The following is a 19,118-nucleotide window of genomic DNA, read 5'->3' as shown; positions in this document are numbered from 1 at the left end:
AAGGAGGGAAACTTTTATGAGAAAGAAGTAAATTATCCATTAAGTCAAACTGACATCAAAAACATACACAGGAATGTCAATTCTCCAATGTTCCACAGGGTCCTCATCTGCAGCATGGTATAATACTCGATGACCATGATAGAAGGTGAAAAAGTACCTTTAATTATACATAAGAGGATCTGAAATTACATAGTGTGTTTAAGAAACTCTTTTATAAAAAAAAAGGACAATGGTTAAAATGTAAAGATCTGTTATTAAAAGTTAACTTGGAAGACATCCACTAAAAAAAAAAAAAAGGGTCATCTCCAAGAATGGCGGGAAGGCTGCCTGATGCACTGAAGAGAGAACAGGTAGGACTCAAAGGACCTGGGAGAAGCATGCTTGGTTCCAACACACACCAGCCATGAGACCCTGCACAAGCCACCTAACCTCTCTGACCCTGACATTCCTCCTACTGCAAGACTGAAGTAATAAAACCTGCTTCATCTACTTCACAGCATTTTGTACCGATGAAATGACATAACTATGTACATTCCTAACCATGAGAAGCCACATGAGAGAAAGATGATATTCTAACACACTGTTCTTCATTCTAATACCCAATAAAGAATTCTTATAATTCCCGTTTCTCTTTCAAAAATAATGTAGCTCCCCCTTCTAATACATGGAATTGCAGGAAGGATAAACTGTTCTTTGATGTTTGGGTTTCAGATTGTCAGTGAATGTCCAGAGCTGTACTATCTGTTTCAAAAACAAATGTCCTGGTCTAACTCTGTAAAAAGCAGGCTGGGGGGGTGCGTGGCTGGGCCCCTGATCAAGGAGCAGCATCAGAGGACCTAGCATCTCAGGTTCATCTCATGACCCCATTTGCCCAACATCTTGCCCATACACATCTTGACCTCCCCGTCCGTGTCAATGCTCAGTCCAGCTTTTCAATTCCCACATTGGCCCACAAACATCCATCATCTCATCCAGGCTAGACCAGCTCCCCACAGCCTCTGCTCTCATTTACTGACTCACGGGCACTCTCTCCCTCCCAGGCTGCCAGGGCCTGGAAGCAGGACCCGGGCAGAAGTAGAAATGTGGATGGCAGGAGACTTGAAGGCAGAGACAGCAGGCAGGGAACTGGATCTTGGTTAGAAGAACATAATTAGATAGAACTACACAGAAACATTTATGCGTGTGTATTGAGAACACTATCTTTTCTTTTGTTGCTATAGAAAAATGCCAAGAATTAAAATGTTTTTCCTTGTAAGTACTTAATTTGGAGATTAGGACGTGAAATGAACAATTCAAGAGGACTGCCCAATTTGAAGGCTATTCTGGTTCCTTCTCTGGCTTATTTTTTTCTGACCCCTTGTATTCTTACTTTGCCTTCTGGAAGATGGTCAACAAGAGCAACTCCCCACGTCCCTATCTTACCCTGGCCCTCCTAAGAATACAAGCAATGCCAGCCTAGGCGAGGGAAATGGGCAGCTTTCACTATGTCCCCAAGGGACAGGTTAAATGAGACACTTCCAGGCACCCTCCTCTGTGTTGGCCTCAGTGACAGGTTCATGTCCCTAACCTGAGTAAACCTACCACTGATCATAAACACATTCAAATTACAAACTTTTTGGAATAAAAAAGAATTCTGTCAGTTTGATTTCATTCCACTCTACAGAAATTATCATCATTTTCATCATGTGATTCTAAAAAAAATATCTTGCCATATTTATGTACACAAAGCAAGTATATAATTTCATAACTTTGTTGCTTAGCTGTGCTGGTATATGTCCTGTGCCTAGATTTTCTGCCAGTTCAAAAAAAAAAAGGGAAAAAGGGAAAAAAGAAAATTGGCTGAATAATTGAAAATATGCCAGCTCTTGAAACATCTCTTGTTTTATTCTCTTTTATGGCAAGGCCAAGAAGTCCTTCAAAATGAAAATCTTGGAGCATGAACAAGGCTCTTCAGGGAAGAACCAGGTCTCTGTTCGCTAAGCACTTACTAGGTGCCTAACAGGGCAAAGAGCTGACACTGACAGACACAGGTTAGTAACAAGACTTGACATTTGCCCAGTGCTTTCGGCCTTTCAGAAGATACGCATACGTTGTCTGTCTTGATCTTAACAACAACCCTGAAAGGCAGGCAGAGTAGATATTCTTTCCATTTTACAACTGAGGCGATGGAGTTGAGGTCACAAGGACAGTGAACAATGGAATCAAAACTAAATTAACTAAGCAATGAAAAAAATGAAAAACCAACTAGGAATTTGGTAAAGTGAAACAGGAGAAGAGAGAAACCAGGCATGAGCAAAAGTTAGAGACATGCCCTGTTTGATGGAGAGAAAGGAAAACAACCTGGATGAAGCAGAGGCTTTCGATGTGGGGAACAATGTAAAATAGGGAAGGGTGGGACAATGGAGGGCGTGGAGTTTGTCCATAATTTTGCAACCCAATACGGAGCCACATGTTACTTTTTAAATATGCCCCAAATCAGGGGTGCCTGGGTGGCTCAGTCGATTAAGTAGTCAACTTCGGCTCAGGTCATGGTCTCAAGGCTTGTGAGTTCGAGCCCTGCACCAGGCTCTGTGCTGACAGTTCAGAGCCTGGAGCCTGCTTCAGATTCTTTGTCTCCCTCTCTCTCTGTCCCTTCCCCTCTCATGCTCTGTCTCTCTTTCAAAAATAAATAAGCATTAAAAAAATTTTTAAATATGCCCCAAATTATAGGCAAAATATAATATATATCCTGTACTCTCTAAAATCTTTATGAAGTGTCAGGAAGTGTTTCTCCACAACCCTAAGTACTATTATTCTTATTCCCACTTCATTGATGGGGTGACTGAAGCACAGAGAGGTTAAGTAACAAGCTCAAGTTTGCAAAGTGAATAAGGGGCACAATTGGCATTTGACCCAAAGCAGGCTGGATTCAGAGTTCATACTCTTAACCACTGCAATATCATACTCCTCTAATTAAAAGGAAGATCTTCTAAAAATGTCTTCTAAAAGTTCTCCTGTGACTTACCTTGAATATTACTAAAACAGTCTGTTCTAAGGAAAATATTAGCAGAGTTGTAGGAAATCCATCATTACTTGCCTGTTCAGTGGAACCCAGAAAGAGCCAACATAGACATCGCTAGAAGTGCTATTAGGCACAGCATCTGAAATATTCTGGGGCCTCATGTTATATGCATACAACAATAAAACCTATAAGAAAATTAAAACATGAATAAAATGTGACATTAAAATTATACGTTGCCTCAAAATAATATCATTAAATTTTTTAAGTTTTTCTTTGAAAGAGAAAACAATTGTGTTTCAACTCACTTTAAAGAGGACTGATTTGAGCCAGAATTGTACAAAGTTTATGAGGTGAAAAGAAATGCCATTTGATAATAATATTATATTATTTTTGAAGAGTGCCATTTCTTACTGCAATTATTAAGTTTAAATCTCAACCTGCGAAGGCCCTCTACAAGTTGGAAATGTGTACCTGGTGAATATCCAACCTCATTTCTCGTTGCTTCTCAATATGTGCCTTTCTCATCAGTGGTTATAGCTGCTTCTGTGCATCACTTATGCTGCTCCCTTACTCTTCTGTTTATTCAACCTACACACAACTTTCTGGTCCCCACCTCTAACATGGAACTTCTCCTAATGACTCATACTCTGGTAATCTCCCTGCGGTTTGAATTTTGACAATCCTTAAAGTTAATTCCTTATATTGTAGCACTTATTTATGGTCCAATTCACAGAATTTGAGATTCATAGAACCTTAGAGAGGATCTGGTCTAAGTCCCTCCTTTTAGATATGAGAATACTGAGGCCCAGAGCTGCCAGTCAAAACCAACTAATTAAGTACATGCATTTATCTCTGTTTCTTTGATAATCAAACTAAAATAAGAGTACAGGGATTTTTTAGAAAGGCGTAAATCCACAAAGACAGACAAAAAGGAGGTAAGCAGACAAGAGATGTTAGCAACACATTGAAGGACAGAAATTGCTGAGAAGAGTGTTGGGGGACTCAGAAAAGAGGAAAGGCTGTATCCTAACTGCCTTCAGAGGGGTTGCCAACAACAAACATGACTGAGAACCCAGAAAGGCTTGGGAGCTGGAGATGTTCCTCCCTCTTATCCCTTCCCTGAGCCCATGCCACCAGGAGATTTCCCTACTTCCCTTGCCTCCTCTCTGGCCAAACTTCCTTTCATTTTCCTCTCTGCTGAGGTTAAATCAGAGCTCTATTGTCAGGGACATTAGGTACAGGGCTGAGATGCAGAACTGAAAACATGGGATTTAAGTGGAAGTCTGTGTTCTGAACAAGAGACATCCCCTATCCCACTGCAGTCCCTGCTCGGGATGTAGGAAACCAGACAGAAGTTGAAAAGGATCCTCTTTGAGGAAACTGACCAGACAAAGAGAAAAGACCTACAGATACTGACATTTCAGCATCCTGCAATGAAACTGCTGGCTCCTGCAGTTACCCTACAATGAGGCCTATAAATCAATAAGTCTGACCTGATACACCCTGTAGCACCTTCACAAATGAATGGATAGCCAAGGGTCACTAGACATGAAACGAAAGGTAGAGACCAAAACTAACATAAGAAAGGAACTTGAAGAATCAGATATAAGACAGAGAGCAGAAGAGAACTTCAATGAAACCATAATTGATATCTTAAGAGAGAATAAAGACAATATTTTATCTGTGAATCAAGAACGCAGTGCTGTTAAAAATGAACAAAGAACAAGAAAGAGCTCTTAAGAACTAAAAAAATATGTGATCACAACTAAATATCAACAAAGGTTTGAAATATAAAATTGAAGATATCTCCCCAAAAGTAAACCTAAATTTTAAAACATAGGTAATATGGGAGAAAAGATGAGAAAAATACTCAATCTAATAAATTCAGTATCTGAATAATAATTCCAGAAGGTACAGAGATAATCAAAGGGAGGAAATTATCAAAGAAAATAATTCTTCTTGCACTAAAGAATATACTGAAAGATTGAAAGGGGCACAGTGGACGACAGACCCGCATGGTTCATCATGGAATTTCAGCACACAGGGCATGGAAAGAAGATCCCCAGAGCTTCCACAGGAAAAAGAAAAAGAAAGAACTAGGCATTAGAATGGGACCATACTTAACAGCAATGCAGGATTGCCAGAAACAATGGGGCAATGTCTCCCACGTTTTGAGAGAAAATAATTTTCAACGTAGAGTTTTATGCCTAGAAAATGATGACGTCAGCATACAATGATGACTTTGTGTTGGACATTCAAGGTTTTCTTATATCCTGTGTAAGTACAGGGTCAATCTGTTGCAAGTGGTTAACATCTCAGGGGACTGTAGTACTATTGTTGGCCCTTGGCCAAAGCTGAGTGAAATGTACCACCCAGTGACTAATGCAGTCCTGTTCTTGATTCTGAAACACCAATGGGGCAGCCTGTGCCATCGTGTCAGCATTTTCTTGTAGATATGTACATATTGATGATTTGCATCTGGATTCTATTGTTCTCTTCATTTCTATCACTGAGTCCGGTCCCACACATGGTTTTGACTACAAGAATAGAGAGGCATGAGAGACCCCTCCTCAGTTAAGACATCAACCTTCTTGAGACCAAGATATCTTACCATATTTTTGTGGTTCATGATCTGTACATGAAGTGTGCTGTGCAACTGAGTGAGGACCCTGGCAACTGCTCCCAGGCATCTTGGATCTCTCTACTGGTTATCTGAGCTTTCTTTATCCTGCCATGACTTATCCTTTACCAAAATCTTCCATGAATATACTTTGTGGAATATATTGTATGGTGTGTCCTTTGAATAATCAGAACCTCCAACACATCCTTTATCAGAAAGCTGTAAAATGTGTTCATTCAATAGGAGAGAGCAAGTCAAGATAGGGAGAAACATGGGACCCAGGGAATTCTCAGGAGGATGGCGAGTGGGCTCTTATGATGATATCTGAACCATGAGAGCAATCAATCCAGTTTGGAACATGTCTCTGAAGAAGAAGACAATAAAAGAATTAAGATAAACTGATGAGTTTGACCATGCAGAGAAGAATTGTGTAGTTCTTTGAAAGTTTAGGGAGAATGAGAGATTCTAGAATACAGAGAACACTAAATTAAAAATAAGGCAGGTTTTTTTCTTCAGGATAGAAGTCGGGAAGAAAGGAAACAGTACCTTATTTGGCTCAGCTGTGAGTGATATTTACACATTCATAATGTAAACATTGGCTCTGGGTTTAAGAATTTTGATAGAACTCATTTAGGAGAGGGGCACCTGGGTGACTCAGTCGGTTATGTATCCAAACTCTTGATTTCGGCTCCGGTCATGATCTCAGTTTGTGACAGGACAGAGCCTGATTGGGATTCTCTCTCTCCATCTCTTGTCTGCCCCCACCCTCAATAAATAAGTAAACTTGAAAAAAAAGAACTCATTTAAGAGAGTGTGTGAAAGAGAAGAGTATACCTGAGGGGGAAAAAAGAGGTTGACATTAGCTTTCATCTTCCATAGTAGTGTGTGAGGTTGATCACTAAAGAAATTATCATGTGAGCATGTAATTTAGATGTATGGGCTGGGGGGAGACCCAATAAAACAGAGACAGCTGAGAGTAGAAAGTAATTGTATCTGATGGTGGGATTCAGGGATGTGGACAGCTAGACAGAGAGAGAAATGTTCTTTTTACTCATTAAAAGTCTTTCACATTTGGTTTTTCAAACTATGGTAAATTTGATGAAACACTTCTGAAATGAAAATGAAATGAGTCCCAGAGAGATTAGTCTGTCTTATGGTGTTTGCTCTTGTTTTGTGTTTGTTAACCTTGACTCCCAGGCTAGCATACAAAGTCCCTGTGGACAGGAGTGACATCTTGTACTGTTTTTAGTAGTGCTTGCAGCACCTGCTACATGTTAATTAATATCTTCATATTTCTGAAATTTTCATTATATCTCTTAAGAGCTAATGAAGTTCCCCAAAGTGTGTTAGTGGAAAAATTTAAATAGATAACATACTTTACATTTAACCCCTGATAATGAAAATGACTTTCTCCCTCCTCAGGCTGACACTTGTCAATGGCTTTGCAGTACAATTTTAAAATCTCTTCTAACAGAGCGTGGCACAACTGATTTCAAAGTATAACAGTCTGAAATCAAAACAGACTTGGATAAAATAAGGCAGTAGTTACACATTAAAACACTAAACTGACTTGCATCTATTTGTTGTGAGCCTGGGCTTTGGAGCCAGAGTGTCTGGGTTTGCTTCCCCGACTTTACTGGCTGTGTGATCGGGGCAAATTATGAAAATGTTATGCCTCTACTTCCTCATTTGTAAAATGGAGATGTGGTAATCCCCATCCCCATGGATCGTGTGAGGATCCAATGAGTCAACACGAAGTGCTCAGAGCATCACTGCTGTCGCTGTGAGCCACGTGACCACTCCTGGCTTCTCGCCCTACCTTGTTTGGTACCTCATTCTCCATATTCTTTTAGACCCTGTGCTAACCCCAAGCCAGCTTCATATCTGACCTCCCAGGCTGTCCCCATCAAATCCATGCACTTAGTTCTATTTCAAACTTGTCCTCACTCTTCAGTTATAAGTGTCTATAAAACCCTACATACTCAGGACTGGATTCTGCAGGAGACAATATGCCCACAATGAAATTTCCAATGCTCCCTTACTCACTTTAACAAAGGCTTGTTTTTCAATGGTAAAGAAATGTTGTGGCTTTGACAAACACTGAGAAATACTGTATCTAAAATCATCTTGAATGGGGTATCCCTTACAGCCCAGGAAGGGGTGAAGACAAAGCCCCTCCTCTACTAGATGGAGTTGATTCATAACTTCCTCACCCTGGTATCTTAATCACCTAACAAAACACCTGGCATATAGGGTGCACTCAATCAATGTTTTATTAACTGGTTAGTAAGCAGCTATTATATGCATGTTACAAATAAATCCATACAAAGAACTAGAAGACTCAGGTCCTCATTCATGTTTTTCTCACTAATAAGTTGTGGCAATGGTCAAGTCACTGTACTCATATGGGACTTGGCTTCCTCATCCTCAAAATGAGAGCATCAAATAGATGTTCTCTTAGTTTCTTTCAAGTCCTGAAATTTGACTTGGGTGGTCCAAGGGAAGTCAGAGAAGCTTTCCAGTGGAGCCTACTATAGAATCCGGCAATGCAGCATAGCTTCTTGGAGAATCACCATTAGACCTGTGAGGTGCATTGGTAGTGCTGGCCTAGCCCAGTGCTTCTCAGACTTAAATGTGCATACATTACTTGGGAGATATTAATAAAATGTATGTTTGGGGTGCCCGGGTGGCTCAGTCGGTTGGGCGACTGACTTCTGCTCAGGTCATGATCTCACAGTTCATGAGTTTGAGCCCTGCATCGAGCTCTGTGCTGACAGCTCAGAGCCTGGAGCCTACTTCAGATTCTGCGTCTCCCTCTCTCTCTTCCCCTCTCCCACTCACGCTCTGTCTCTCTCTCTGCCTCTCAAAAATAAAGAAACTTAATAAAATTAAAAAAAAATGTATGCTCTGATTTGGTAGGTCTGGAGACCTGAGATTCTGCATGTCTAGTGAGCCTCCAGGGGATGCCAGTGCTGCTGGTTCTTGACTATCGGATGCTGGCCCCTGCTTCATTTATGCAGCCTTTGTCTTCCCCAGCTCCCAGAAGCAGGGTGTAATTTTGGGTCTCATCTGCAGCACCAGGCTCTCATTAGTCGCTTGGCCAACAAGACCCAGAATCCAGGGCACCTCAGAGGGAAGCCCTGGGCATCTGTATGATCTCTGAGTTATGGCGTCCCTGACATCCACACTGAAAATGTTGAGGTTCTATGAGGTTACTATGACTTGGTAGTTTTCCCAAGAATCCTAACTCTTCCTTTGGTGTCCTGAAAGACTAAACTTGTCTTTTTTTTAACGTTTATTTATTTCTGAGACACAGAATCAGAAGCAGGCTCCAGGCTCTGAGCTGTCAGCACAGAGCCCAATGCGGGGCTTGAACTCGCAAACCGTGAGATCATGACCTGAGCCGAAGTCGGTCGCTCAACTGACTGACCCACCCAGGCGCCCCCTAAACTTGTCTTGAATGCACAGTCTGCTTGTTTGGGACCATGAAATATAGTTTAGTTCACACTAAGGCTTTAAAGATCTCCAGAAAGGAGCAGCAGCTCCATATGTCTTGTTCCCAGACTGGCTGGGCTTCTACATTGAATAGACTTTATCTCCAAGAACTCTTCAGGTTCTATCCAACTTTGTGTTTTCACTTGACACATGGAATCTTGGTTTTCAGTGCTTTGCTTGACCAGACTTCTTGCATTGATCATGCTTGTCTGTCTAAATCTTCTGTGGCCTCTGAATACCATGCTTTGAACTGCCTAGCTGCACTCAGCACAATAGCCTTTGCAGTAGTTTGATTCCCCCAAATTAGGTCTCAGAGATGAAAGAAAGGTCCTGCTACTGATACTTCATTGTCCCTCCACCCTGCTAGTTCTGAGTTGTATTCCTTTAGTCTGATCAAGTAATAAATATAATTCAAGTCTCATTCTGAACCTGGGTTGGCTTGCAATCCAGAACATCCTACTGGGAACTGTGGATTGTAAAAAATAGCAAGAAGATGAGGTAGAATAAAACTAAAGGTACTAAGATATATTTTTTAATGTTTATTTATTTTTAGAGAGAGACACAGAGAGAGAGATAAAGCTAGCAGGGGAGAGGCACAGACAGAGCTGGAGAGAGAATCCCAAACTGTCATGTGGAGCCCGATGGAGGGCTCAATCCCACAAAGTGTGAGATCATGACCTAAGCCAAAAATCAAGAGTCAGATGCTCAACTGACTGAGCTACTCAGGAACCACCTAAGATGCATTCTTAAGATAAATTTAGGCCATCAAGCCTTTGGATGTGGTTACACTTTCTTTTTATTTATTTATTTTGAGAGAGAGACAGAGAGAAGAGGAGAGCATGAGCAGGGGAGGGGCAGAGAGAGAATCCCAAGCAGGCTCCATGCTGTCAGTGAAAAGCTTAAACACTGGGCTTGATCCCACAAACCATGAGATCATGATCTGAGCTGAAATCAAGAGTCAAATGCTCAACCAACTGTGCCAACCAGTGGTTACACCTTTTTAAGCTAAGCAGTATGAATCTTTCAGCCATTCTTCACAACTATTTTTAAAGCCTGTGTCCTGGACGTTCATTAACATGGTAGCTAATGGAAGCTTCTTTAGTGTCTGTCTCTGGAAGATACTGAAATCATCGAAGAGATGCTTAGTGTGTAACCAAATTCCAGTGAAGACCTTATAATGTGGTTCTACTATATTCTACTAAAGATAATTTTGTTAAATAGGATAATACAGTTTCTACCCCCATACTTAAGAAGTTAAACTTCTCTGAGGCACCTGGGGGGCTCAGTCAGTTGAATGTCTGACTCTTGGTTTCGGCTCAAGTCATAACCTCATAGTTTATGGGATAGACCCCCATGTCGGGGTCTGTGCTCACAGCACAGAGCCTACGTGGGATTCTCTCTCTCTCCCTCTTCTGCCCTTCCCGGCTTGCATGCACATGTGCTCTCCCTTTCTATAAATAAATAAGTAAATAAATAAATAAATAAATAAATAAATAAATAAATAAACTTTTTAAAAAGTTAAACTTTTCTGAGTTATAAACTTAATCCTAAACAGTATTGTGGCATAGAACATATTTAGCCCTCTGAATTACCTAAAAATTTTACATCAAAATCCCTAGTCCTAGGATTTTTACTTTGCTGCCACCAGCATCCTTAGCTTCTACTGGCATTTCTAGTTCAGATACTAGATTAACAGAAGAGGACTGAGTAGGGGAATCAAGTGACATTAACTTGCATTTTTAACCCTAGTCTAAGTCCCTGGAAACTCCAACACCCTAGGTCAGATATTAATTTTCATCACCATCCCATCCAGAGGCTACAAGTGCCTGCAACTAAGGTCCACTGTCTGAGGACTCAACAAAGCACCATGCTTAGGAGTGCAGTCTTGGAATCAGATTGCTCCAATCCTGATTCATTGCTGACTAGCATTTCTCCATCCTGTCCCAGTTTCCTCTTCCGTAAAATGGGGCTAGTGAGAGTACCCACCTCATAGAGTTGTTGTGAAGTAATAAGCACAGCATCTAGAATACAATAAGCTCTACATTCACTATTGTTATTATCTTGTAGTTTCATGAGCTGCAGCCAGTTTATTCAACACAGAACTCTACACTGAACAACCAAGATAGTGAGTAGATAAATGTTCAAATACACCAATATTTATTTGTTTGTTTCTTTTAAAATTTATTAATTTATTTTGAGAGTTAGCATGAGCAGGGGAGAGGCAGAGAATGAGGGAGAGAGAGAATCCCAAGCAGGCTCCACTCTCAGTGCAGAGCCAACATGGGGCTCAATCTCAGGAAGTGTGAGATTATGACCTGAGCTGAAATCAAGAGTCCGATACCTAACTGACTGAGCCACCTAGGTGCCCCCAAATACACCAATATTAAAGTCATCAAACAAATTTCAGTGTAATCTCTGAAAAGATAAAATCTTAGGTCTGAGGAGATCTAGTCTATTCAAGTCAGTGTTTCCCACCTTTTTAATTGAAATTTATGTTAGCAACTACATGACCTTTTATCATGACCCAATAATACATTTTTATTATCAAAGAGGGGAAAAAATATCCCCAAACTAAGAAATGGGAAAACTGTGTGTTCTTGTGTCTTTGCTTATGTCATAAGAAAATCACTCAAGCAACCTATTTAAATCAGAATTTGTTAGCTGGTGCTCTCCTTGTAATCTCTGCCTGACAGCAGTCCATGTTTCCATGTTAATTGTCAGACACAACTGTTGATGGATAAAACCCTGTTACTCTAATTGTCAGCCACATATGTAGTCATAACATTAACTTCACAGATCACTCTGTCTCAGATTGATATGGATGTGATATTTCTACGACCTTGCAAAATGAACTTTTTACTTTCTTTCCCATTTTTTAAAACTAGCTGCTTAGGTAAACATTCTATTTCCCAAGTATGTAATCTTTCTGTATTCATATCCTCTCTGAATGGATATACTCTTATCACTTGGTTGTTTCTCTGGCCATCAAGTAAATGAATTCAGACATATGCTGCAGATCAATCAATCTGAAAAATTTATCTAACAACATCATGAAATGAAAATTTCAGAAAACATTTTCGCTTACTGTATATAATACATTCTGATTTTTTTTCTTGTTTTAATTTCTTAAAAAAAATACTACTAAGACCCACACAATATTGATTCCATGGTCCATTAGTATTCTTGGAACCACAGTTTGAAAACTGCTGTACTAAATTTCCCAAAAGAGACTACACAGATTTATTATTTTTAAATGTTTATGGAAAATATCTGGCAAGGATTTGACTTGGAAAGTATGGGAAAGAGAGTACTTTCAAAACATGAGAAATAGCTTTAAATGTTCCTGGGGAGTGATAAGTCAAAGTTTCTCTTTTTGTAGGAGTAGAAAGAGATACATAATTGACCAAGAGTTAGCAGCAGTTTGCCAGCCTAAGAATGCAGAATGAAGAGGCCTATGGGAGACGTGTGCTTGAGAGCAAAGAGAGGTAGGCCCAGGAGGTTGCAGGATCTGACAGGGTCACAGGGGTCAAGGAGCAGCAGAAGCTACCAGAGGCACAGCTAGAGGGGACGGCACTCAAGAGCTGAAAAGTGCAAGAGTAGACCAACACCGGAGGCAGAAACCGAATGAAAATGCTGAACAGGGCAAAACTATATGGCAACTGTTTTATGGGGAAAAGCCCGAGGCTCTTCTTAGAGAGAACAGCAATCAAAGGAATTCTATAGCGGAAGGCCCCTCTGCAAATGGCTGTAGTGACCAATTGTTCCATTTTTAAAAGCTTGACCCCTCATCAAGATTCTCCTAGAATGTGAATCACTGTTCTATCTCCGATTGTTCAGAGATTGATATTAAACTGCTTCTAAATACTTGCCCCCATCTGCTCCTGCTCCCCAATTAGCCCTAGTGCAAATGTCTCTCCATGCATATGGACATTGATATGGATAAAGCAATGGATCAGAGTTAGGTAAAGATAAAAATAATAAACATTAAAACAAGAAGTGATATGTGTGACATAAAATTGTAAGGGGCATTTAGAGGCAAACTAAGTTTTTTTTTTCTCCTATTTGCTATGCATTTTAATTCTGCTGGTAAGCCACAGTTTTCTTTCTTTTCTATACAATGTTGGCAGCTACAGTATCTATTAGAAGATATTGTTGCTAATCTTTAAAAGGAGTTTTTAAATAATGTTTAACCAGCATATGGCATGTATATTTGAAGTTAATAAACTTAAAAACATAATAATTTAAAAATAATTTCAGGGATGACCAGGTGGCTCATTTGGTTATGCGTCTGACTTCACCTCAGGTCATGATCTCGTGGTTCATGAGTTCAAGCCTGAGTCAGTCTCTGTGCTGACAGCTTGGAGCCTGGATCCTGCTTTGGATTCTGTGTCTCCTCCTCTCTCTGCCCCTCTCCTGCTCACATTCTCTCTCCCTCTCTCTCTCTCTCTCTCTCTTTTTCTCTCTCTCTCTCTCTCAAAAATAAACATTAAAAAAATTAAAAATAAAGTAATTTCAGATAATAAATGACAACTACCATTTATTGAGGTTAAGCATTTATACAATTATCTCTAATTAAAGATGGGTACAACTATGATACAGAAAAGCTAATCAATCTACTGAAGATCACAAAATTATTAAGTGACAGAGCTGGGATTCCAACCCAGGTGGTTTGGCTCCAGAGTCTATGTTTTTATCCAGAGTCTATGGCTTACTCATGTAAGCCAAAGAAACAAAAAGAAAGCCATATCCAAGAAAATTTTGCAAAGTAAAAGAGAAAATTTCAAAAGCAGTTAGTGAAAGGAGTCAGGACTCTAAAGCAATAAAAGTTTGTCTCTCAACAAAACTAGAAAGGAGGAAATGACATTTTCAATGTACTGAAATAAAATAATTTCCAATCTTAAATCATCTACTCCATGAAAATTTATTTCACAAATAAGTATAAAGTAATATATCAGGCAAACAAAAATTAAGTGTTTGCCTCCAGAAGATCCTCACCAAAGGAAATTCCAAAAGCATATACTTCAACAGAAAGAAGTGACCCTGGATGAAATGTCTAAAATGCAAGATGGGGTGGGAAAAAAAGTGGTAAATATATGGCAAATTCCAAACGAAATAACTCTTGCATACAATAATTAAAAATAAAATTATTTTGGGTTAAAAATGTATAGTAATATAAGTCATTACAGCAAAAATGATACTCGTTAACTTTAGACTTTGATAAGTATGTATGTTGTTCTGAAGGTAACCACTAAAAGCATTGAAGAAAATGTATAATTTCAAAACTCATAGAGGAAAAACGAATGATAAAATCATCCAGAAGGGAAGAGAGAAAAACAAAAGAGCTGAGACAAGCACAAATACAAAATAACGGGGTAGATTTGAAACCAAATATACACTTAATATACATTAAATATAAATGTATTAAATTCCCCAGTCAAAATACAATGTTATCAGACTACATACGAAAATATCCAAGTGCATGCCTTCGATAAAAACACAATTAAAACACAAGAACACGAAAGGGTTGAAAGCAAAAGTTTGGAAAATATATACTGTGAAAATAGTAACCACAAGAAAGTCATTGTCCTTTAGTAATATCAGACAAAGCATACTTTATGGGGAAAAAAACATTATTACAAAAAGCCCATGAGTCGTTTCAAAATGATAAAATGCTCAATTCACCAAGAAGATACAACAGTTAATCTGATAGTACTAAGACCACAGTTTCAATTATAGAGAGCAAAATTTGACAGAACTACAAGGAAAGACTAAACAATGATGATCACTGGGAGAGACTTAAACACACTGCTTTTAATAATTGACTTTTTAAAATTAAAGGCAAACAAACAAGAATAGAGATTTGAACAAGACTAACCAAACCGACCTAGTGCACATATACATGAACTGCCTCAGCAACTGAGGACTGCACATTCCTTTTAAGAGCAATGGAATATTTACACAATAAATCCTTTCCTGGAGGAAAAAAAGCAGGTTTGAACAATATCAATCATACAGAGCATTTTTTATTATCACAGAACAACATAACCTAAGAATAAAAGCAAAAGATAATTTTCTGATATAATATATACAAGCTCCATATAGTTTGGAATATAAGAAACACATGTTGAAATGGCCCATGAAATGAGCCAAAGAATAAATCATAAAGAAAACTTAAAAAAAAATTTTTAACCATATGATAATGATAATACTATAATAAAAACTTGTGAGGGGCGCCTGGGTGGCTCAGTTGGTTAAGCGTCTGACTTTGGCCTAGGTCATGATCTTGCCATTCGTGAGTTCGAGCCCTGCGTTGGGCTCTGTACTGATAGCTCAGAGCCCGGAGCTTGCTTCAGATTCTGTGTCTCCCTCTCTCTCTCTGCCCCTCTCCCACTTGCTCTCCAACTCTATCTCTCAAAAATAAACATTAAAAAAAAAAACTTGTGGGGTGAAACCAAAGCAATGTTTAGAGAAACTCATAGTCTTAAAACGCATACATTAGGAAAGAAAGGACTGAATATTAAGCCAGACATTTACCTCAAGAAGTCAAAAGTTAGAAAAAGAATATAACCCGCCACATACACACATACCAAAAACAAGTAGAAGAAAGATATGATTACTGAAACAAAATTAACTTATGAGGGACCTCTGGTGACAATGATCAAGTAAAATACACAAACCACTACTGTAAGAAATGAAAAGACACACACTTCAATACAAATACATCAGGGAGATTAAAAGTATGAGAGAAATTTTAAATAAGATGAAAAAGTTTCTACAAAAAGCAACTTAAACTTGACTCAAGAAGAAATAACCCCAATGTTCTATAAACAGGGATGATAGTCAAAATATTTAAAACTTGGTTTGACACAAGCACAAACCATTAGAACAATAGTGACCCAATCAGAACTGATGCCAACTATGGTATCCATAGAATAATATTACTAGTTTTATATTTTCTCACAAAGAAACAAACCACTAGGACCAGATGGCTTTACTGATGAGTTCTTACCAAATATTTGAAGAGAAAAGTTTACTCCAAACTAACAGAAAGGTCACCAGAGAATAGAAAAACATGATTATATTTATCAACTCACTTTATGAGTCTAAAAAAAAATCTTGTTACAAAAAATATCTGACAAAGACAGTATAAAAAGGAAAATTTGTAGCCCAATATTGCTCTTAAACAGTGACAAAAATCCAACACGAAACATTAACAAACTGAATCCAGTAAAATTAATACAAGACCAATTCGAGTTTATCTTAGGAACACAAGATTGATTTAACATTTAAAAAATCAATTGGGGCACCTGGGTGGGTCAGTTAGTTGAACTTCCAACTCTTGATTTCAGCTCAGGTCATGATCTCAGTGTGTTGGGATTGAGCCCAGTGTCGGGCAATGTGCTGAGTGTGCAACCTGTTTGAGATTCTCCCTCTCTCCCACTTTATCCCTCTCCCCTGCTCGCTTGCTCTCAAATAAATAAAATGGAAAAAAACTTTTTAAAAATCAATTAATATATTAAAAGAGAAAAATCATAAAATCATCTTTATAGATGCAGTAAAAGATTTATGATAAAAATTCTTAGTGAAGTGGGCAGTAGAAAAAAATTTCCTTAATGTGATAAGGAATGACTACAAAAAAAGTTAAACATCATATATTATGGTGACACACTTGAAAGTTACCCTTGAAAATCAGGAAAAAGAAAATGATCAACTAGAATCAGACTTTCCTGATTTCTTATTTTCAGATCCATTCTACTAGACAATACAGATTCCATATTCCTGTATATTTTCATCTATATGACAAGAGGATGTTCTCCACTTTCAAGTTATAATGGTCAAGTTAAACTCTATATCTAAATATAAGAGTTAGTTTTGTGATTGTATTACATACCATAGGTTCTGTTTCCTTTGGGGGTCTTTCTAGAGGAGGAATGTACCATTGAAAGCAAAGTTCTTTGTTTAAATCTTGTATGTTCATATCTGATGACACATCTCCTGAAGATGGGCTGGCAGAGAGCTTTAATGATGAATCAGAGTATAGAGTACTGTCATGACATAACTAGGGAACAATCAAAAACAGTTTAATTGTCGGTAAAAAAATGCATTCAATATTTAAAACACTCATTCAAAACCCATTCAGTATTGGCTACGTTATAAAACTCTGGGAGTTGTCTTAGTTTGTTATGGGTGTAGCCTTTAAAACTGCCCCTGAGTGGTGCCTGGCTGGCTCATTGGTAGAGGATGTGACTCTTGATCTCTGAGTTTTAAGTTGAAACCCCATATTGAGTGTAGAGATTACTTAAAAATAAAAATGTTAAACAAACAAACAAATACTGTCCTTAATTACCACAGAAAAGATTCTCCTACAGAAAAATATGCTTCAAAACCTATGGGACTCAACAAATGTCTTCCATTTTTGGTGAGTCTCCCCAAGGAAAGATCTAGAGAGGAAAATGTCAATACTATCATTTCAGTCTCAAGATCACTTTAGATTCTTAGAACATCTACTTTTCTCATCTATTCAGTGGTGAATAAACTGAGCGTGTGATTATAACTTAATATCTACTTTCCAATAGCATTTTCTTCTATAATACCATATGCAAAATAAGACAGTTTTTACTGTAAAATAAAATCAATTGCTCTCATTCTCTCTTTACACGAATGTGGCTGATTTGTAAATTCAGTCTTGGTGAATCTGGGCCTACCTTCTTTGATGAAACTCCTGAAACAGGAGTTTTCAAGGAAAATGAATGTGGAGAATGCAATTGGCAATATCATAAATTATTTCATTTTTTTTGGAAGTAGCGGAGTTGCTACTAAAAAAAATAATAGTCTAGCCAGAGACATATTAGTGATAATAACACCTCAAATATAAAAAGGACCCTCTTTAATGGAGTGCAGACTATTTTCAAAATTTACTTGTTTCGCCCAAGGTGATAGCATGGTAGCTGGGAAGCAATCATTCTACTTAACTTTTGACATCTAAAGTATCTTAAGGCTTGTTGACCAAGAGGAACATGTCAGTAGGCAGTAAGAAATGCCTGGTATTTCCATAAGGCTTTGTACTTCCCATTATTTATGAGCTTATTCAAGATATAAGACTGTCAATGAAAGTCTTCAAAATAAAATAAAAAGAGAAATAAAGACACTGACCTTTCAAGTTGTCTACTGATAAAAGAAAAAATATGTCATGACTGAAAGGTAATATTAAAGATGCAAACTTTTCAGAAATGTCTAGAGACTATCATAAAAGGATATTATAAGCCAGAATCCTCACCTGTTGGCACTATGATACTAAAAGCATGACCAAAATGACCAATAAAGAAGACTGTTAAGTTTGAATAATCATTTAAAAGTGCTAAACTAACATTAATTCTGTCAGGCAGTTCACCAAAAAATTAGGTAAGTAATTGTTTCAAAAAATAATTTCTCATATATTTTTCATATCTGAGTACTCTTCAGAGGTACAACTATTTAATAGACAACTATTTTAGCAAAGAATTCATATTTAATAACTAAACAGAAAACTAATAAGCAATATTTACTGTTTCAATACATGCATTTACCAACATGATGGTCTAATAATGGTAAACTATAACTAAAGTCAATGTCAAAATAGGCATTTAATTTTCCATTATCTTTAAAAAAATAAAATCTAGTTGCTAATGGAATTAATTATATATGCTAACTGATGGACTATACACTGAATATTTTTGATATGTCTGATCTTTTCTTTGAAAGGAACGAAAGCCCTATCAGGAGAACTCTTGTTTGCCACAGTCCCGTAAACAACAAATCACTTTACTAGTCAAATATTTGACCTTACCACACAGTCTACATGTGAATAACTTAGCATTGTGCATAATTTTAATCATATTCTTTTTTCTTGGAATTTTTAATGTAATTTGTTTGTCACCTTTGTTTTGCCATCACAAAGTGTCAATAGACCTCACAACATGTAGGCAAGTACAACTGAGAAGCATGTCACCTAGCAATGATCAC

General features: G+C 38.0%; 1 protein-coding gene across 12 annotated transcripts in view; it reads right to left on the bottom strand.

Moving 5' to 3' along the window:
- CFAP54 (cilia and flagella associated protein 54) overlaps positions 1–19,118 on the bottom strand; it is a 289,781-nt gene that overhangs the window by 33,362 nt on the left and 237,301 nt on the right. For all 12 annotated transcript variants that reach the window (XM_045062193.1, XM_045062194.1, XM_045062191.1 and 9 more), the window contains 2 exons: positions 17,008–17,175; positions 3,077–3,186 (listed from right to left, as the gene is read on the bottom strand). In XM_045062193.1, the coding sequence (XP_044918128.1) occupies positions 3,077–3,186; positions 17,008–17,175 (278 nt within the window). The remainder of the gene's footprint in view (positions 1–3,076; positions 3,187–17,007; positions 17,176–19,118) is intronic.

Source organism: Felis catus, chromosome B4, assembly GCF_018350175.1.
Source record: "Felis catus isolate Fca126 chromosome B4, F.catus_Fca126_mat1.0, whole genome shotgun sequence".
In the NCBI taxonomy this organism is placed as follows: Eukaryota; Metazoa; Chordata; class Mammalia; order Carnivora; family Felidae; genus Felis; species Felis catus.
The sequence above is the reverse complement of the archived record's forward strand: the minus strand, read 5'-3'. Positions and strand labels throughout refer to the sequence as shown.